General features: G+C 37.2%; 2 protein-coding genes across 2 annotated transcripts; one reads left to right on the top strand and one right to left on the bottom strand.

The window, feature by feature from the left end:
• Positions 1 to 5,420: 5,420 nt before the first annotated feature.
• Positions 5,421 to 6,803, bottom strand: LOC124943062 (kinesin-like protein KIN-14D). The gene is made up of 2 exons (XM_047483651.1): positions 6,617 to 6,803; positions 5,421 to 6,514 (listed from the first exon to the last, which is right to left on the bottom strand). Exons 1-2 carry the CDS (start codon positions 6,801 to 6,803, stop codon positions 5,421 to 5,423), a joined length of 1,281 nt encoding a protein of 426 aa, XP_047339607.1.
• Positions 6,804 to 20,142: 13,339 nt separating this feature from the next.
• On the top strand, positions 20,143 to 20,818 carry LOC124943155 (keratin, type I cytoskeletal 9-like). Its single transcript, XM_047483730.1, has 2 exons — positions 20,143 to 20,212; positions 20,313 to 20,818. The coding sequence occupies exons 1-2, from the start codon at positions 20,143 to 20,145 to the stop codon at positions 20,816 to 20,818; spliced, it is 576 nt and encodes a 191-aa protein (XP_047339686.1).
• Positions 20,819 to 21,091: the final 273 nt, after the last annotated feature.

The raw sequence follows: 21,091 nt of genomic DNA on the forward strand, positions 1-21,091 counted from the left end.
GCTTATATATAATATTATATATATATATATATCTTTTATTATTAATTTTTATATTTATATAATTATTAAATCTCTTATATATATATATATATATTATTTATTTATATATATATATTTATATATTTATATATATATATAAATAAAACAAAGTTTAAAAATAAATTATATGTATTATCCCTAATCATTAATTATATATATATATATATATATATATATATATATATATATATATATATATATATATATATATATAAATTTATAGAATACATATTTTACAAAATAATTTGAAAGGTTAAAAGTAATTGTAACCTACTAACTACTTAATTACTTTTAGCACTTAAATTATTTTTTAAAATATATATTATATAAATATTATATATAAATTAGTTAAAGATAATATATATAAATTATATATGTATATTTATTATAAATTATTTTAAACTTTATTTTATATAAATATAGATAAAAATAAATAATATATATTATTTATATATTATATAAAAGATTTAATAATTATATAAAATTTAAAAATATATATATATAATATTATATATAAGCGATTTAATAATTATATATATAAATATAAAATATAAGATTAAAGATAATATATAAAAAAAGGCAAATTACCTTGGGGGCCCTTTAATTACTCCGATCGCTCACTTTTGGCCCTCAAATTAATTTTTAAAACAAATTGCCCCTTCAACTTTTATAAAGGTCACCAATGACCCTTCCGTCAACTTTTTTGTTAAACATAACGGTTTAACCAAAAAGTTGACGGAAGGGCCATTGGTGACCTTTCTAAAAGTTGAAGGGGCGATTTGTTTCAAAAATTAATTTGAGGACTAAAAGTGAGCGATCGAGATAGTTCGAGGGCCACCCAGGTAATTTGCCCTATAAAAAATAATATTTTAAAACTTAAACCGTTTTGTTTAACTAAAAAGTTGACGGAAGGGTCATTGGTGACCTTTATAAAAGTTGAAGGGGCGATTTGTTTCAAAAATTAATTTGAGGGCTAAAAGTGAGCGATCGGAGTAATTAAAGGGCCCCCAAGGTAATTTGCCCATCAAATTGTGATTTGATTATCTTTAATCTAAAAGAATATTTAAAATTGAACTTAAAAATTAATTATTGTGATAATTAATTTTAAAATGTCAAATTACATTTTTGTATAAATCTTTTATTAAAATATTTCTGACACGCAAATCAATGTTGAAATTTTTTGAATCTTCAGCTTTTCCGAGACAATGAGTTTCTGGGTTACAAAGTTGAGAAAATCATTACTAATTGTTAAATTTAATGTCGCCTATTAAAGTTGAGAAAACCATTATCGACTACTAAAGTCGAGAAAAACATTATCGACGATAAAAGACAATAAATCATTATCGACTATAACAGTCGAAAAAATCATTACCGATTGAAAATTCGTTGTCAACAATGAGCCCTTCATTCGTCCCACATCATTACTCGGTCTCCTTGAAATCTCTCATCATCAAATACATATATATTGATGATCAATTGGTTAATATCATCAGTAAAGGATTTGGCTCAAACAATTTTTTTCTTATTAGCAAACTCACGAGGTGTACACATCGTTTTATTTAAGCAAAGATATTAAAAGTTAAAATATCATTAATGTTCAAAAATCAAGAGTCAAGATCAATCACTCATTTCTCAAAAGACTTTTGAGAAAATTGGTTTCATCTTTTATTTATAAAGTTGGACGAAGGTGTCAAATTTTTTGTTAAAGTTATAAAATTTTATCTATGTATATAAACTTGACAAAAATGTCAAATTTATTCTTCATAACATAATTATTTAACGTCGTTTAATTTTTTATGTAATTATTTTTATAACCCAAATTTATCATTTCAAACCTATCCCTCTTAAATCTCCATCTCTCTTCCAAATTTTACAAAACTCTTATTTCTCGAGCAGTACTACTGGTTATCATCAAAATTAAAGCAAATTAAGTTAAAAATTAGCTAACAGCAACTAACTAAACTTTAATTAACTTCATTATTCAGATCAAATTAAGCTCGATTCATCTTAATTAATTTGCTCCAAGATTACCATCTCACCAAATGTCTCCGACAATGGACCCTTTAGCTCATTTAAAGCTCACATCAAACAAAATCAAATTCTTCAAAAATCCAATCTCCTTTGGAATACAAGACCTTAGCCTTGTTCATGAAAATAATCTCATTTAAATTAGACATATTGCCTATAATAGCCAGAAGACATCACTGAATTTATTATCAGCCAAAACGATAACGAAACCGGTGAGTTACCGAAATTATCAAGTAATTCGAACTGAAACCTATTGTGATTGATGAAAATATCGTCCAAATCCTTGTTAAATAACTCCCGTGGAGTACTACCTTCGAATCCAATGAACCAAAGATCCAAAAACTTCAGAGTTGGTAACTGGAGAACTACTCGAGGGAATTTTCCGGCAAAATGGTTATTGTTCAGATCCAGTTCAAACAAAAGCTTCATGTTCTTGAACCGTGTGTGGAATAGTGTCGTAGAAACGATTGGAGTTAATATTAAAGAATGCTATATCTGTAAGTAATTCAAGCTCATCCGGTAGATAACCGACAATATCCATAGTGAGATCGATTCTGGCGACTATCATTATGGAAGGATTGTCTGGAGGCGGTGCATAATATACATATGTTGGTTGTCAGATTGAGAGGGATCTGAGAGAATGGAGAATAAAAGTTGTAACCTGGTCGAAAGGTGAAGCTTGCCTAGGAACATCCATTTCGTTTTAGAACTATCGTGCACGGTGTAAGAACAAAGAGCTTGAAGGGGAAATTTGACGAAATGACCTTAAATATTTCCTTATTTGCATCTGTGGTCACCGCCTAATTTTAATTGCGCTGGTGATCACTTTATATTTTTTTGACGAAAATACCCCCTTCACGTTTCGCGAAAGGAAAAGTTCTTTATATAAATACTCAAATTTTTTATTTCATTATTTTTCTTTTTCTCTCTTCTCTCTCTACTTTGTGTTCTCTCTCTCGCATGACGGTCATGGCGACGGAACCCTAAACGAACACATATACAGATCGACGACCAAAACCCCTTTTAATATCAGGTGTTCATCTTATTGTTCATCATACGTATCGATTTATGTTCTTATTTTCATTATGTTTATCTTCACACCCTAAATCATTAGGTTGTTCTTATTGTTCATCTTGTTCATATTGGTTGTTCATCTTTTCAATGATAATTTTAATAGTTGATGCTCCATATCACACTCCACCTCAACGTCATCTTAATTTATCTTCTTTATAAATCTTCACTTTTTAATAACAAAATATTTTATCTCTCTACTCACTCTTCATATTTTATTTTTAAGTTCAACAAACTTTTATTTTTTTTTTACATTTTTTTTATTTTTTTCTTGTTGAACTTCAATGTGTAAAAACTTGTTATATTTTTCAACTTTTTTAACATAACTATGTAATACAAGTAAGTAATATTTTTATTTTTATTTTTAATATTTAAAAAATAATAAATATAAATGCATATTTTAATCGGGTAATAAGGTATATGAAGGGACAGATAGACTATAGGGTTAAGCCCACCCTACCTCATCCATATATACATATATTAATTTATATATATATTAATTTTTAATAAGTGTCAAGTATGCTTGGGATTTTTAAAAGCATTGACAGAGAGAAAAGAGATGTTAGATATATAAATGTTTGGTTTTAGAATTTGTTTATATGATTTTTAGTATTTTTTATAATTTATAGATATTTTTATTTTTTTAATTTATTTATTTTCTTTACATACCAATTGTTAGGATATAGGTCGCGGCTGGAGGACCGGGGTTGGGCCGGTTAGCGCGTCTCACTCAAAGGGTGGTGATTAATCCGGTTAGAGATTAACACCGGGGTTTCAATACTACACAAACTGTCACAAACCCTTTAACCAGGTTCAAGCGCGGAAGAGGTTTGTTTCAGGTTGAAGCAGCACACTTACAGGATAGGCAGAACCGGTTTTGAGATAGGATAGGTTTGGAAGTTTGCTGGGTCGGTTTTGTAACTTGATGATTCGGTTTAGGTAGTGTGGAGTCGGTCAAGGCGGTGTAGGTAGGTTAGTACAGATCGGTTAGAATGTAGTACCGGCAGAAAGTAAATAACAAGACATGTTTTTATGGATGTTCGGAGATAAAACTCCTACGTCACCCCTTCCTCTCGAAACCGCGAGAAGGATATTCACTAAGGAATACAAATACAATCCGATCGAGACTTATTTCCTGCTCGATAACACCCGTACAATTTACACCGAAATTGTAAATACACACTTCAACTTAGCACTTAAGCTTTTCTAGAGATAGAACACAATCTTATCACTTGTAAATCAATTGTCCACTGTGTCCCACATTTACTCTTCTTCAGTTGCTCCTTTTATAGGTGAAATATGCCAACGGTCATATTTCATTTCCTTGAATTTGATTGGTTGAGCAGAGGTTCAATGATTCAGACCTGGCGGTCAACCTTTCAGACCTGGCGGTCAAATCCTCCAGTATGTAGGATAAACCGGCTTGGTTTGTCTTTTACTCAATATGGTGACTGTCGGTTAGACAGTTGTCTGTACTTGGAAGATTGCCTTTCTGATTTATCTTGAAGTGGAAAGATCTTGTAGGACGGTTTTCTGCAGCCTGCAGACGGTCCTCAGACTTGTATGAATATGGAAATGTTCAGTCTGTTCCTTTGGTATCATTCTCAACAAATACCCGAAGTATCTTCTTATGCTAGTCGGTTATTTTTCTTAACCGGATGTGTTTCCGGGCTGGTCGGTTATTTGTCTTAACAGGATGGCTTCCGGTTATTCCTTTGGCTTCTTAAGTGACCGGCTGTCTGGTGTTTAATCAGGGGTTTAGTTTTGACCGATCTTGCCTTGTTTGTGCGGTCATGTTTCTGATCAGTTTAGGTATTTTACCGGTTGAGCTTCTTAACCGGTTCATTGGTTTGACCGGTCCGGTTCTTTGTCTGTTCATGCATAGGAAGTTTATTTGTGTTAAGTTCTATTAACCGGTCTAATTTTATCTAACAATTTCTCCCTTTTTGATTATTTTATTTAAAATTATCAAAATCATGTAAGATTGCAAATGTAGGCCGGTTTTGTGAGTTTTATTTTGGCCGGATTTTTGGAAACTGACTTGGGAGGATTTTTCGAAAAATTTTGGAAAATTTCGAGAAAAATTAAAAATTTTTATCTTTTATCTTATCAATTTCTCCCTTTTTGATTATTTTAATTAAAATATTCAAAATCAAGTAAGATTGCAAATGTAGACCGGTTTCCAAAAATAACTTTATATATATAAGTAAAGATAACCGAAAAAGGGCAAAATATTATATATGTAAAAACCGAAATAAACATAGGTTAAGAAAAGAAAGCCCCTAGTCCAATCTGGATGGCAGGAAGTCTCCCATCAAGTCATCTGTTGGTTGGTCCTCAGCCGGTTGAGCCGGTCTTGAAGAAGAACCTCCTGCTCCCGTGATGTCCTGGTGAGGAGAGAACGGTTGACCGACCGTGCTGACTGGAACCGCATTGATAACTCGTTGTCTTGTATGTCGCGGCTCTAGATCCTCTTCGAAGTCATTCTCGGTTTGCAGAGTCGGGTCCGGTATAGAGTCAACAACTGTCTTGGTAATTCTGCCCAGCATCTCGGTGACTTGAGTCTTTCTTGCAGAAACTTTCCTCTTTCGTGTTGCCGGAACCGAAGAGGAGGGAGCCGCCCTGGACTTCTTGTGAGCCTTGGCATATTCGTCGAGCCTTTGTTTTTCAGTGTTTAACCGCTCTGCATCCTTGGCCTCTTGAGCTGCTATGGACTTTACAAGTGCCGGATTTCTAGCCGCTACATTTCGTGCGCGTTCGGCCAAGTCCGCATCAGACAATCGCGGTGCCTCCTTCGTTTTCCGCGTTTCTTCGTCCAGCGCATCCTGAATTTTCTTAGCCGCCTCAGCGTTTTCCTCCTCAACCGCTCTATCGGCAGCAAGCTTGGCATTGATCAGCTCATTCACCTGTTCGGTGACCGCCTTGAGGTCGGTTTCAAGTTTGTTGTTTCGCTCCTCAAGACTTGTATTTTTTTCTTCGAGGCTTGTGACCCTATCAAGTGTGGAACCGGCTTCGGTGCTTGACCGCCCCAGGTCCTCATCGACCTTTGTAAGCTGTTGCTCGGTTTTCTCTTGAAACCGTTCCAACTCCTCCACCCTTTGGGTGACCGACTTGAGGTCATCTACCAACTTTGGAGTCATTTCCTCCAAGGCTATAGTTCGCTTGAGATGATCGTCGCACCGAGCATCGGCTTCACCGTAGTTGGTTTCGACCGATGTGATCCGCTCGTTTGCCTTCACAAGGTCTTCCCTTGTGGTTTCGGCCAACTTGATTGTTTGAACCACGGCGTTCTTAATTTTCTTTTTCCACGGTCGAACCTTGGTGTTGGCAAATTCGTTGATGATAGTTATGACCTCCTTTTCTGTGATGGCCGGTTCTAAATTCCCAGGTTGATCGGATTCAAGATTTTCAGTGATAAGAGGCTCTGTCCTATCGTCGGTTTCGTTGATAGCCTAATCCGTTAGAGGAGACTTATCACCTGAATTCTGACCGTCACCGGTCTCAAGACGCGGAGAGTGCTCTGTATCTTGCTGTCTGCGCACCGCGTCAAGCCGCTCTATCTCGTCAATGAACTCCCCTTTCTTTACCGCAAGGATATCCAACACCAAGAGTTGTAATTTAGACTTCGGTGTTCCTGGAATATACCTTTCTGTAAGCTTTCGCATATGTTCGGTTAACTTTTGCAGCCGAGCACGCGGTTCCACTATTGCGTGTCAGTCCATGGCTTCCTTGGGATCCGTAGCGTTTGTAAGGCTGATGACGTCTTCCTCTATCTCCAAAATCCTTTCGAATCTTTGTCCGGTGGTTAGGTCCGGTAGCACATGTTTGAAGTATTTGTTGCACCGGATCCGGAACCACTCACTGTATACTTCGGAAGTCGCCTGAGCTTGTAGATCGATTTCCTCCATGATTCTGCGCACTATAGTTTCGGCTATCTTCTGGTCGTTGTCAACGGGAACGTTTTTCTCCCCGGGCCGTCTGCACCGGTATCGGCATTTTCAAGACTTGCTGAGTGTTCTTCTTCTTCAGTCGGTTCCTTTTCTTTGCCGGACAGATTTTCTTCGGTATTTTCTGAAGCTGGTCGGTCTGAGCTGGAGGCCGAATCGTCCTCATTTTGCGGTTCAGAGGGAGGATCCGTGAATTCTATCGGTTGTTTGTCCTTCTTGCTTCCGGATTTGTCTTTTATCGGAGCCGGTTTCTTAGCGGTAGACTTCTTCCTTCCACCACCTGTAGAGTCGGGGGCCGGCTTCTTCTTTTCTAAGAATTGGCGAAACCTTATGATCTTGCTTGAAGAAAGAATAAAACCCGGACCGGTGTTGATGTTGTTGTGTAGCATGATCTTCCCTAGTGGGATGACGTATCCCCATGACCGGGTGGAATCCGGTTTCACCATGTGTTTTAGATTGTGGAAAATCTCCTTCGCCCAATTGACATTTATGCCGTTTAGTAAACCAGCAAGCATCTCGATTTTTGTCTTGGTGAGGTTGTCGAAATTTCCACCTCTCGCCTGAACCGACTTGGTGAAGATGTCACAAAGCGGTATATATTCCGGTCGTAGTGATGACTTCTTACCGGAAACTTCTACAGGAACCGCGGTTGCCGAGAGAATTTGGCAAGCCGCCTCAAATGTTTTTCGGTCCAGTTCCATCGAAGCGTTGCGCCCATCTGTTGGAAGGCGTAGGATTTCTGCAACCGACTCTTCGGTTATGTCGAACTGTTTGCCGCCAACGGTTGTGGTTATTGTACTGCCAGAGAGAGATGCGGTTTTGAAGAATTCTTCAACCGCTTCCTTGTTTAGAACAAAAGGACCACATAAGAAGTATTCGAAACCGGCCTCGGAAATCCGGGATAGAACTTCCTTTGCCGGAGCCGAACCGTTTTGTCTGATCTCCTCAAATCCACCTGGATTTTGTTTGAACAATGCGGTATCACGACCCATTGTTGATGATTGAATTGAGAGAGCAAGAAAAACCGTTTTGAGAGAGTTTGAGAGCTAGAGAGAGAAAGTTGTTTCGCGTAGGAATGAAATGAAATGGCCAAGGTCCCTTTTTATAGGCGCGGTTTGGAAGCTCAACCGTCGCAAACCGTCCCATCACCTTTGGGCGGGAATTTTCCCTCCAAGCCAAAAGGCGGCAAACAATGGGCGGTAATCCAAAAAGGCGGCAATCCAAGGCGGGAAATCAAGGCGGGATATTTTGGGCGGGAATCTTTCCCTCCAAAGATTTTAAGTGATCTTTCAATTTCGGTTTTGATGAAGCAGCCTCTTTTTGAAACCGTTTTATGAAGTGATTTGTTAACCGCGATGATGCGGTGTTTCGATTTTGACCGGATAGTTCAACGAATACAAATTTGCTTATCGGTTTTAACCGGTTATTTAGATGAGTGATCTGAGTTTTTGCAACTGTTGACCCGGTTATGAAACTGAAATAGATTTTCATTAAATAAAGGTACAAGATAGAAACCGATATACGGATCGGTTTGAAAATATAAAAGGAGAGGAGTACAAAAGAGATGACGATGCAACTTAAGCAATAACCATCCTAGAGAACTTGTCCTCCACCTCATACACATCAAGAATGTTTGAATGAGATACCGGTGTACCCGGTCCAAATTCTGGACGGTACTTGAGAATGAGTCGACTGATATGAGGAGCGTAGCCGAGACCTCTTTTGGTCAACACCATAGTTTTCAGGTTGTTGAATATGACCGATGACCAATTTATGGGGGCATAACTCATAATGTAGGTCATCATGTTGTACACCTTCTTGGAGTAGTGCTGGTTAGGGGATTGGAAGATTAAGGAACGATTGACAATTTCAAAAAGAAGCTGGATGTGAAAGCGAAGACAGGTCATTGGTCCGTTGTTCTCCACCGGCACCCCGGTTCTTGAGAACAGCCAAGCATAAGATACCGCGGCGCGGCCTTCCCGGGGCGGGAAGTCCGAAAACCCTTCGGTGGGCAGGTTGAACATTTGAGCAAATTCGGCTTCATCCAGCCAGAAGGTGTGATCTCTCACCGTGGAAACAATGTAGTTTCCTCTTATGCAGGCATTTCTGAAGAAAGTTTTAACATCCTCAAGGAGTATAGGGCCGAATTCTTCGAGAAAGGTGCGAAGACCGGTGTTAATGAGGGATTCAAACAACATCTCCTTTGTTTCTTGATCACTGATCTCCAGGCAAGAGTCAAAATCAATGCTTAGGAAGTTTGGTAGAGTTCGGCTCGGCATGATTCAAATTTTCTTAAGAGAGAGATGGAGTTCAAGAGATTTTTGTTTTTGAGATGTGTTAAGTTGATTAGGAGATGGCCCTTTATATAGATCCGGTTTTGGAGGGAAAATATCAACATTGAAGATCAGTTTTGTCTTATTAGAGAAGAGAATATTTATGTTTCCAAAGTGTATTGGGAAGAGGTTACTTTTGACCGATTGCGGAGCTCGAGGTAGGGATTTAGTCCAAAGGTAACCAAGTTAGTTGGGTAGTAATTACTCATGTAGTTGGGAGTTACTTCATTAATTGAATGATACTTTTCATTAATGACGGATGTTATAAGAGAAGTAACCGATTGAAACGGAAGATAACATAAGCCTAGCCGAGATGATCATAAAAGAAGTTAAGCAAAGATACAACAGGTGCGTACATCAAAATGACCGGTTGTAGGAAAGAGTGACTTAATATCCGTTGGAGTTGGTGTGACCGTTGGAGTGGATGTGACGGTTCCTCCTCTTCCAAGCCTTCTCAAACCGCTCATAGAATGAGTCGGTGACTTCCTTGGTTAGTACCTGGGCTTGGTTCAGCCCTTCTCCCGGACAGGTTGGAACTCCAAGCTCCAGAAGCAGACAGCTCAGTTGGGGAACGAGGCCGACTGTTCGAACGCCAATCATCCAGATTAGGACGTCGAACAGTACCCTTGACCAATTAACCGGTGTTCCGGTGGTTATAGCAGCCATCATGTTAAAGGTTGCGGTACAGTAGGTGTTTGTCACATCTCTCCCTAAGATGCTTCGACCGATTACATCATTGAGGAGCTGATATTCAGCTCTCAATAGTGACTTCGTACCATGGTCATCAATGGGTTGACTTGACCGCGAAAAGGTTAGGGAGATCTCGTCTTTTAGGTCAGCCAGCACATTGAGATTGGTCATCCCTTGCTTTGGTAGGCTGAAACATCTCGCAAAGTCATGTTCGGTGAAGTCAAACACTATGCCTCCCACTTTTGATTGGATATGGGTGTCAAAATGAGGAGTTCCTCTGAAAACCCTGGCATTGTAAAGAAATTCCAGGACAGATTCGGAATAGATGACATGCTTGTCATCTAGAAAGTACTGAAGGCCGGTGTCTTCAAGTGATTTGATCATCTTGAATACATCATAGTGTTCAGTGCTCAGAGCAGATTTGGAATCCACTTGAAGGATGTTTGGAAACTGAGACATTTTTGTCTTAGTGAGAGAGTGAGTTATAACTTGTGATTGTTTTGTTTAAGGTTTGTTCAACTTATATACTAGTGGAGGGATGATCTAATTATCCAGTGTATCACAGGTGATAATGTCTATTAACCATAGGATAAAGAGTCTTGCACGAAATAAGCATGTCTACAGCCTGGGATGTTGGTCATAGACATGGACCATGAAAGATATCAAATCTTCACGTTTTTTTAGGTGTGACCATTTTACTTTGAAAAGGTAATGTTTCAGAACAGATAAGTTTAAACACAGATAATTATTCCACTTTTGTTTGGAACCCAAATAATCCGAAGTAGGCTATTTTCGAACCGGTCAGTTATCAGTTGTTTGTCCCGATGCGGTTATTTGGTGTATGCACTAAATAATCGGTCGGTTTACTCTGACTGATAGACCAGGCAGTTATTCCATAGATACCTTGGGAAATTTGAAATCCGACAGTTTAGGAGGAACTACCGATTTTGTCTGTCCGAACCGATTTCCCTTTTAAGCATCCTTAGGGATGATCTAACTAATGTCGGTTAAACCGAGTGTGAGTCTGAATTGAGAAAACTTAGCTTCTTGTAGAGGCTTTGTGAAGATATTGGCTACTTGTTGATCTGTCGATATGTATTCCAGCCGGATATGCTTCAGCATGACATGTTCCCGAATGAAGTGGTGCCTTATGTCAATGTGCTTGGTTCTAGAGTGTAGAACCGGATTGTAGGTGATTGTTATGGCACTTGTGTTGTCACAGAAGATTGGAGATTCTTCGGCTATGACACCGAAATCCTTCAGTTGTTGTTGAATCCAAAGAAGTTGTGAACAGCAGCTTCCGACCGCCAGGTATTCAGCTTCTGCGGTTGATGTGGCAACTGATGTTTGTTTCTTGCTATGCCATGAAACAAGCCGATCACCTAAGAATTGGCATGTTCCGCTGGTGCTTTTCTATCAATCTTGCAACCTGCATAGTCTGCATCTGAATAACTCGTTAGGTTAAAGGATGAGTCCTTTGGATACCACAAACCGACGTCAGGTGTTCCCTTTAGGTATTTCAGGATTCTCTTTGCGGCTGTGTAGTGGGATTTCTTTGGGTTGGCTTGGAATCTTCCACACACACCGAATGCAAATAGAATATCCGGTCTACTTGCTGTCAGGTATAGAAGAGAATCGATGATGCCCCGGTAAGCGGCCAGGTCTACTGATTGACCCTCATCATCTTTGTCCAATTTGACCGATGAACTCATTGGAGTAGCCGCTGAGGAGCATGTATCCATCCCAAATTTCTTTAACAGTTCTTTAATGTACTTGGGTTGACTGATGAAAGTTCCTTCTTCGAGTTGTTTAACCTGAAGACCTAGGAAGAAACTTAATTCTCCCATCATACTCATTTCAAACTTGTTAGTCATCAGGGTTGAGAATTTATCACATAACTTAGGATCGGTTGAACCGAAGATGATATCGTCTACATAAATCTGAACAAGTAAGATATGTTCCTTTTTCTCAAACTTAAATAACGTTTTATCCACCGAACCGATGGTGAAGTCATGTTTTAACAAAAATGCGGTTAGTGTGTCATACTAGGCTCTAGAAGCTTGCTTTAGACCGTATAAAGCTTTGTTTAACCGGTATACATGGTTTGGTAGTTCAGCATTTTTGAAACCGGGTGGTTGTTCAACATATACCTCTTCACGTAGTTCACCGTTCAAAAATGCACTTTTAACATCCATTTGGAAAACCTTAAAATCTTTGAATGCAGCAAAAACTAGAAAAATCCTAATAGCTTCAATCCTAGCTACAGGGGAAAATGATTCTTCAAAATCAATGCCTTCTTCCTGTTTGTAACCTTGTGCCACTAATCTGGCTTTGTTCCTCGTGACCAAACCGTCTTCATTGAGTTTATTTCTAAATACCCATCTTGTTCCTATGACCGGTTGATCTTTCGGTCTAGGGACTAGGTACCAGACTTTATTACTCTCGAACTGGTTTAACTCTTCTTGCATTCCCAAGATCCAATCCGGATCTGACAATGCTTCATCCACTCTTTTCGGCTCAATCTGGGATATAAATGCGGAATTAAAGTATTCCTCCAGAATTTGACGCCTAGTTCGAACAGGTTCTGAAGGGTCACCTATAATTAGCTCAGGAGGATGTTTAGTGTTCCTTTTGAAATTCGGTTCAGGGATGTCTACCAAATTAACGTTTACTTGATCAAGGCTAGACATATCGGTAGGCTGAACAGGATTGTTAGACCGACCGATTTCCTCGGTTTGAACCGAAGTGTCAGCTTCCTGTCGTGGGACAGCTTGATCCGGCTGGGTTTCATCATTACCCATTTGTTCATGGACAAACCGCCTGAAAACCGGAATCTCATCTTCACTATCAGAATGGATATTGTTATTTTCCAATTTGTTGTGTAGATCAAAGCATGATGCAGTATTACTTTCAACCGATTCATCGAAAACAACATGAAGTGATTCCTCCACGGTTAAGGTTCTATTGTTATACACTCTATATGCTTTACTCACTGCTGAGTAACCCAACATGATCCCAAAATCGGTTTTCGCATCGAAAGCAGAAAGATAGGTTTTACCATTTATGTGAATATAGCATTTACAACCGAAAATTTTAAGATACTTGAGGTTGGGAACTCTATCAAAATATACCTCATAAGGTGTTTTGTTATGAAACTTGTTAATCAAAGACCGGTTTTGTGTGTAACATGCAGTATTGATAGCCTCAGCCCAAAATTTCTGAGCAATACCCAAATCGGCTATCATGGACCGTGCGGCTTCCTTGAGAGTCCGGTTTCTTCTCTCGGCCAGGCCGTTCTGTTGAGGAGTCCGAGCACTAGACAACTCGTGTCTAATACCGGATTCATCAAGAAATGCGGTTAAAGTACTGTTGGTAAATTCGGTACCTCTATCACTTCTAATGCTATTAATGCGTGTTGATTTTTCATTTTGCAAACGTTTAAGTAGTGTGATCAAATTTGATGCGGTTTCACGTTTGGATGGTAAGAATATTACCCATGTATACCTAGAATAATCATCAACAACTACCATAGTGCAAAACATACCTCCTAGGCTGATGACCTGAATCGGTCCAAATAAATCCATGTGAAGAAGATCTAAGCATCGGTTATATTGAATGTGTCCTTTACTCTTAAAGGTTGACCTAGTTTGTTTACACATTTGACATGCTGAACAAACCTTATCCTTATTAAATACTATGTCAGGAATTCCGTCGACTAACTTTTTACCGCGAATGTAATTTAAGGTTTTCATGTTCAGATGGTTTAGTCTCTTATGCCACAACCAGGTTTGATCAGTTTTGGCTATCATGCAAACAGGATATTCTACTTTAGTTTTCCAGTCTACCTTGTAGATATTTCCTAGCCTATTTCCGGTTAGGAGTATGGTACCTTGAGAATTCTTAACTAAGCATGCATGTTTAAGAAATTCTACAGTGTAACCAGCATCACACATTTGACTAATGCTTAGTAGGTTAAAACGTAGGTTTTCAACTAAGAGTACATTATCAATTGTTAGGTTACCATGGACAATCTTACCCTTGCCCACAGTTCTACCTTTTGAGTTGTCATCGAAGGTGATTAATGCACCGGTTTCTATTCTGATGTCAGTTAGAAGGTTGTTGTTCCCGGTCATATGCCTGGAGCAACCACTATCCAAATACCATTCAGAGTTTCCTAGCCGTTTCTTTAAATCCTACAAAATGTACATATTTACAACTATTTGGTACCCACATTTACTTGGGTCCACATGCGATTAGTCCCTTGGGCATCCAGACCTTGACAAACCGGACAGCTTTCCTGGTCAATGTTTTAACTATCTTTCTGACACTCGGTTTTGAGTCTTTCGGCTTTCCTAAGAAGGCCTTGTGTGGGGATGATCTTTGGTTTGTCCTATGCGGTTGTGGATTGGCTCTCCTATTATTGAACAGGTTGACTTTCCTTTTCTCATGGTGAAGCCATTTCTCAGAATCAGTTGGACCTACATAGGTTAGTTTTTCTGCCGTATAATAGGCGGTCAATTCTTCTTCAGCAGTTAAGGAACTTCTAATGAAACTTATAAGGGGGAGGTCATCCTTTGTGAACCTTACTTTGTCTACGGGTTTTTGGTTTTGGGATCTATTATTTTTGTAACCTAGACCAAACATGCAAAAATGGTGTCTTTTATAACTACACATCTTCTTTACCATTTCACTAGATCTCTTATATGCAGCCATTTTATACTGGAGTCGGGCATTTTCCTCCTCGGTCAGTTCTCGAGCTGGTTCATTAGACTGTTCGGTCTTAGGTGATGGTTCAGGTGCTAGCTCGGTTTCTAAGGTAGGTGTTTCATCGGTTTCTATGGTTTCTGGTTCGGTCAAGATGGGTACTATAAGGTCGGCTCTAAAGTTGGGTTGCTTAGGTAATAGGGCTAGTAGGTTCTTATACTCTGCTACCATATCATTCAATGCATTATATAACTCATCTTTAGTAAATTCTTCACAAGGAGAGTCAAATACCTATTCCTTATTTTCCATGAGGCATGTGAGTTCATCATCACTGTCACTGTGAGCCCATAAACTTCCTCCATCATCGGCTATCAGTGCTTTCTGAACCTCACTTCCTTCACCGGTTTGTTGATAGTTATTTCGGTTATTTTGGTTATCCGGTTTCCGCTCATCCCTCCTCGGTTTTCTGCATTCCCACTTGAAATGTCCCAAACAGTTACAGTTATAACATCTTACATTGGATTTATCACCATAGTTGTAGTTGTTTGTCGGTTGGCTCCTTTTCATGAACCTCCCAAATTTATGTGCAAGCATTGCCATGGCATCCTCGTTGAACTGTTCGGCGGTTCTGATCGGTGCAGGTGCAACCGGTTCTGTGGATGTGATCAATGCTCTGGTTGAGGTTGAGGCCGAAACCTCTTCTTCAGTCCTAGATCTCATTTCGAACTCATATGCCTTAAGGTCTTCGAATACATCGTGTAGTTTCATCTTACTTAGGCAGTTTGATTCCCTCATCACCATTGTCTTTATGTCCCACGCACTTGGAAGAGATCTTAGCGCCTTCATGATGACCTCCTTGTTATCATACCTCTTGCCAAGAGTTGCTAGTTCGTCTAACACACCTGTGAACCGGTCACTGTATTCTCTCATTGTTTCTCCCGGTTTCATCTTGATGCTTTCAAACTTCTGAGTAGCTACCATTACCTTGTTTTCCTTGGTTCTTTCATTTCCCTCATGAATCTGAATTACCGTGTCCCATGTTTCCTTTGCGGTTTTGCAGTCTCTAATCTTGTAGTATGTGTTTCTGTCCACACCGTTAGAGATCCGGTTTCTGGCATGGTTATCCAGGTTATTTCTTCTCTTGTCTTCAGCTGTCCAATCCTTCCTATCCTTATCAATGATTATCGGTCCTTCGGCTATGATGTAGGTGCAAGCGTGCCTTCCAGTTGGCAAAGTCATCACCTTCTAGCATTGTTGGCCTATCAAAAGACATGTTTTCTTGAGTATTGAAACTAACTGTTCTGATACCAATTGTTAGGATCTAGGTCGCGGCTGGAGGACCGGGGTTGGGCCGGTTAGCGCGTCTCACTCAAAGGGTGGTGATTAATCCGGTTAGAGATTAACACCGGGGTTTCAATACTACACAAACTGTCACAAACCCTTGAACCAGGTTCAAGCGCGGAAGAGGTTTGTTTCAGGTTGAAGCAGCACACTTACAGGATAGGCAGAACCGGTTTTGAGATAGGATAGGTTTGGAAGTTTGCTGGGTCGGTTTTGTAACTTGATGATTCGGTTTAGGTAGTGTGGAGTCGGTCAAGGCGGTGTAGGTAGGTTAGTACAGATCGGTTAGAATGTAGTACCGGCAGAAAGTAAATAACAAGACAGGTTTTTATGGATGTTCGGAGATAAAACTCCTACGTCACCCCTTCCTCTCGAAACCGCGAGAAGGATATTCACTAATGAATACAAATACAATCCGATCGAGACTTATTTCCTGCTCGATAACACCCGTACAATTTACACCGAAATTGTAAATACACACTTCAACTTAGCACTTAAGCTTTTCTAGAGATAGAACACAATCTTATCACTTGTAAATTAATTGTCCACTGTGTCCCACATTTACTCTTCTTCAGCTGCTCCTTTTATAGGTGAAATATGCCAACGGTCATATTTCATTTCCTTGAATTTGATTGGTTAAGCAGAGGTTCAGTGATTCAGACCTGGCGGTCAACCTTTCAGACATGGCGGTCTAATCCTCCAGTATGTAGGACAAACCGGCTTGGTTTGTCTTTTACTCAATATGGTGACTGTCGGTTAAACAGTTGTCTGTACTTGGAAGATTGCCTTTCTGATTTATCTTGAAGTGGAAAGATCTTGTAGGACGGTTTTCTGCAGCCTGCAGACTGTCCTCAGACTTGTATGAATATGGAAATTTTCAGTCTGTTCCTTTGGTATCATTCTCAACAGATACCCGAAGTATCTTCTTATGTTGGTCGGTTATTTGTCTTAACCGGATGTGCTTTCGGGCTGGTCGGTTATTTATCTTAACCGGATGGCTTTCGGTTATTCTTTTGGCTTCTTAAGTGACCGGCTGTCTGGTGTTTAATCAGGGGTTTAGTTTTGACCGATCTTGCCTTCTTTGTGCGGTCATGTTTCTGATCAGTTTAGTTGTTTTACCGGTTGAGCTTCTTAACCGATTCATTGGTTTGACCGGTCCGGTTCTTTGTCTGTTCCTGCATAGGAAGTTTATTTATGTTAAGTTCTATTAACCGGTCTAATGTTATCTAACACCAATCATATTTTATAATAAATAATTATTTTATTTAAATAATGATATTAGAATAGTATAATCTAATCTTTCAAAAATTAATAATATTATTATTATTTGCATACTAGAGGTATTTTAGTTACATATTATTTATTTTGAAGTTATTCTCAAATATTATTTTTTATATGTCCACCCTTATTATAATATGTATAAATCTTACCTTTATAAGAAAGTTTTTCAATAAAAATTAATTATTTTGTGTGTTAATTATTTTATTCATTTATAATTTAATAACAAATGTCTTAGTTATAATTATATTTTAAATGTTGGTACGTAATCGGGGTCATCCCTTATTTGGTTAGACATTTTTATTTATTTATTTTATTTTATTTAATTGCGTAGAAATTGAATTAAAATTTTGCTTTACTAAATTTATTTCGGTTTTATAACATATATTTTTTAAATATTGCATTATATATAAGAATGATTCTTTTTTAGAGTGGATCTAGGTTAGGGTTGAGAAGGGTTAAACGATTTTTTTATGGTAGAAAAGAGACCTGACTCCTTAATTTTTTGCTTTAATTTTTATTCACTATTTTCTTTTACAAATTTATAAAAAAAAGGGTTAAACTCGGGTTCATCCACTCGTTAAATCTATAATTTTCTCTTTATTTTATTCAACCCCACAAAAATAACATTATATTTATTTTAAATTTTTTTTCGAGCCACCCTAACTTTAATTCCTGGGTCCGTCCCTGAGTATATGTCAGGGATCGGGTAGCCGACGAATCAGGGATGTGATACAAATAGATATATCCATCGGGTTCGGGTCAGAGTCAGGTAATAAAATAAAAATCAAGTTCATAAATAGATACTTCATTTCCTGACGAGTAAATTCCCTGACGAGTAAAGTACAATTTGCCATCCCTAGGAGTGGTCCTCTTAACTGGCCTTTGTATAGTCAATTTTATAATTCAATTAAAATAAATCTACACATAAAAGAGTATGATATCAAAATCTTAAATACATCATTTAATTAATGGTATAAATGACAGTTGTGAAGTACAAATATTTTATATCATTTTCATGCTAGCCAACATTAGAACCAATTTTCTTTGTTTCCGAGGGATAAAACCATAAATAAATAAATAATAAATAAATAAATTATTACAATATGTCCCTCCCCTGCAAAAGAGAACAGGGAAAAAGAGAAAAAAAAAAAAATAGTAGCAGAGGATTTTAATTGCCGACATTAAAATAAGTGTCACAACTCAAATAGAGACTAATAACTCAAAATACCTATTTTATTTTAAGTGTAATAGAAGAATTACTATTTATGAACAGATACACAAACACTATCCACATTGAGATGAGTCTTCTTTTCTTTTTCATTTTTTTCCATTGAAATAATTAACCTTAAGTTTTTGAAGTGTATTTTTTCCTAAATGAAAATACCGGTAACAGCTACATTATAGCTCTTCAATCAAAAGGCAAAACCCAGAAAAAGAAAATAAACAATATGAAAGAAACCAACCTTAATAAGGTAAGTACAACAGAATAATAAAATACCAAACCCCCTAAATATAAAGATAATCTGCAATTAATCTTATCTATAATCTCAATGAATGGAATTAAAGCAATTGTTGATAATCACATTCTCATATAAACTCATCCATATTAAACCAAGTTATTGCTTATATATCCGTGTTCACACGCACACACAGTTTAAAATTAGCTATAGCTATAAATATATATATATATATATATATATATATATATATATATATATAATAACTAAGACCATTCCCAATCGAAAAACTCATTTTCAAATCGAAAAACTCATTTTCAAACTCGTTTTTGATGTAAATATCACATCAATCAAACAGTAAATATTCTCCAACCGAAAAAACGATTCTCAAACCCAAAAAAATATTCTTATAATATTCTTCCTTACATCAACTTTTAATACCACCTTATATATTTTACAATATTATAAATTACACCACAATATTTTAATATCACCTCATTATTTTAAATTTGATTATAAATAAATTATTAAAAATTCAAAAATTATAATACACAAACTAAATAAAAAAATTATTGTTCACTATTATAATGTTTTTGAACATTATTATAATATTTGAACATTATTATAATTTTTGAATATTATTATAATTTTTTAAACATTATTATATATTTTTTTTGAATATTATTATAAATTTATGTTATACAAAAATATTATATAAATGAATTAAATTATATAAATAAATTAAAATAATAAATTATATAAATAATTTTAATGTATAAAATGGACCTCAATTAAATTTAGGGATTAAATTTAAAAAACAAAAAAAAGTTTTGAGTTTCATGAATAGTGCAAACGCATATATACATTCGCATGAGAGGGAAAATGAGGGAAACCCATTTTGTATTGGTTGGAGTGAAAAATGAGTTTTGGGTATGGGTTTGGTGTTCGGTTAGAGTTGCTCTAAGGGATGTAGTGTAAGATATAAAGATTCAAGAAGATTTAAAAAAATGAGTGTTAATTTAATTTATCTTAATGTACAAATAGCATGTTATAATAAATTAAGTAGATATCCAAATAGTTATGCTCGCATAGTGTAGATTAAAAGTGTATGGCTTTGTAATCTGAACTTAATTTCTTATTTACAATTAATTAGTAAAGTGATGGGAAAACTTCACTATAAAAACCCAATGTTATAGTAAATTAAACAGTCAATAAAATCAAATCAAATTATAAACTAAACTCATATTCAAAATGTGGTCAAGATCTTTGGATGACATTGTCATCTTGAGCATGATCTTACCGATCGTGTTCATAGCTTCTCGTGAGTTTCTATCCTGTTATTTATTTGTTTTTTGCTTAGATTAGATTATAGTGTTTGATCTTATTAATTATTAATGGTTGAAATGAAAATGGGAAATTAGTGGATGTAGGGGAGGCAAGGCTGTGTTATTCTCCGAGCAGAGATTTCAGAGGTGTTTGTTTAAACAGACACAATTGTGAAAACATATGCATTGAAGAAGGCTTTGAAAGTGGCCTGTGCAAGGTATTTGGAGGTATTAAACGCAGATGTTTGTGCTATCAATTATGTACCCACGGTGGCAAACCTCCTCACGATGGAGACGACGATGATGATGGCGGTAGTACTGGTGGAGGAGGCGGTGAAGATGGCGGTGACAGCGATGGTGGTGATGATGGAGGAGACAATGGTGGGGACTCTGGAGGAGATGATAATGAAATTACCACTAATTTGGTTGAAGGTGTCGCCGACCAAGATGGCGGTGAGAGTGGTGAAGATGAAGGTGACACTGGCGGTGATGCAGATGGAGGTGACAGTGGCGGTGATGTAGATGGAGGTGAAGGAGATGACACTGGCGAAGGAGGCGGTGATGATGGTGGTAGCACAGACAAAGACGGAGCCAGGATGTAAAATCTTCCCGGGTTAAAAAATTCACCCAAAAACCAATTTAATACAATAATAAAAGCTAAGTATTAAAATTAACTTGATAAACTTTTCAGATTAAATTCTCGAATACTTCAACAATATAGGTTTATATGGGTCATTTTATTGTAAGTTCATCTAAATTATCATGATGATTAGCTTGATGTCGCCACATAGAAATATGCAATTTAGGATCTCTTTCAAGTGTAGTTCATTAACTCAATTCTTTGATATTTAGAAGAAGATTCTAAATTCCAATCA

Source organism: Impatiens glandulifera, chromosome 1 (genome assembly GCF_907164915.1).
Source record: "Impatiens glandulifera chromosome 1, dImpGla2.1, whole genome shotgun sequence".
In the NCBI taxonomy this organism is placed as follows: domain Eukaryota; kingdom Viridiplantae; phylum Streptophyta; class Magnoliopsida; order Ericales; family Balsaminaceae; genus Impatiens; species Impatiens glandulifera.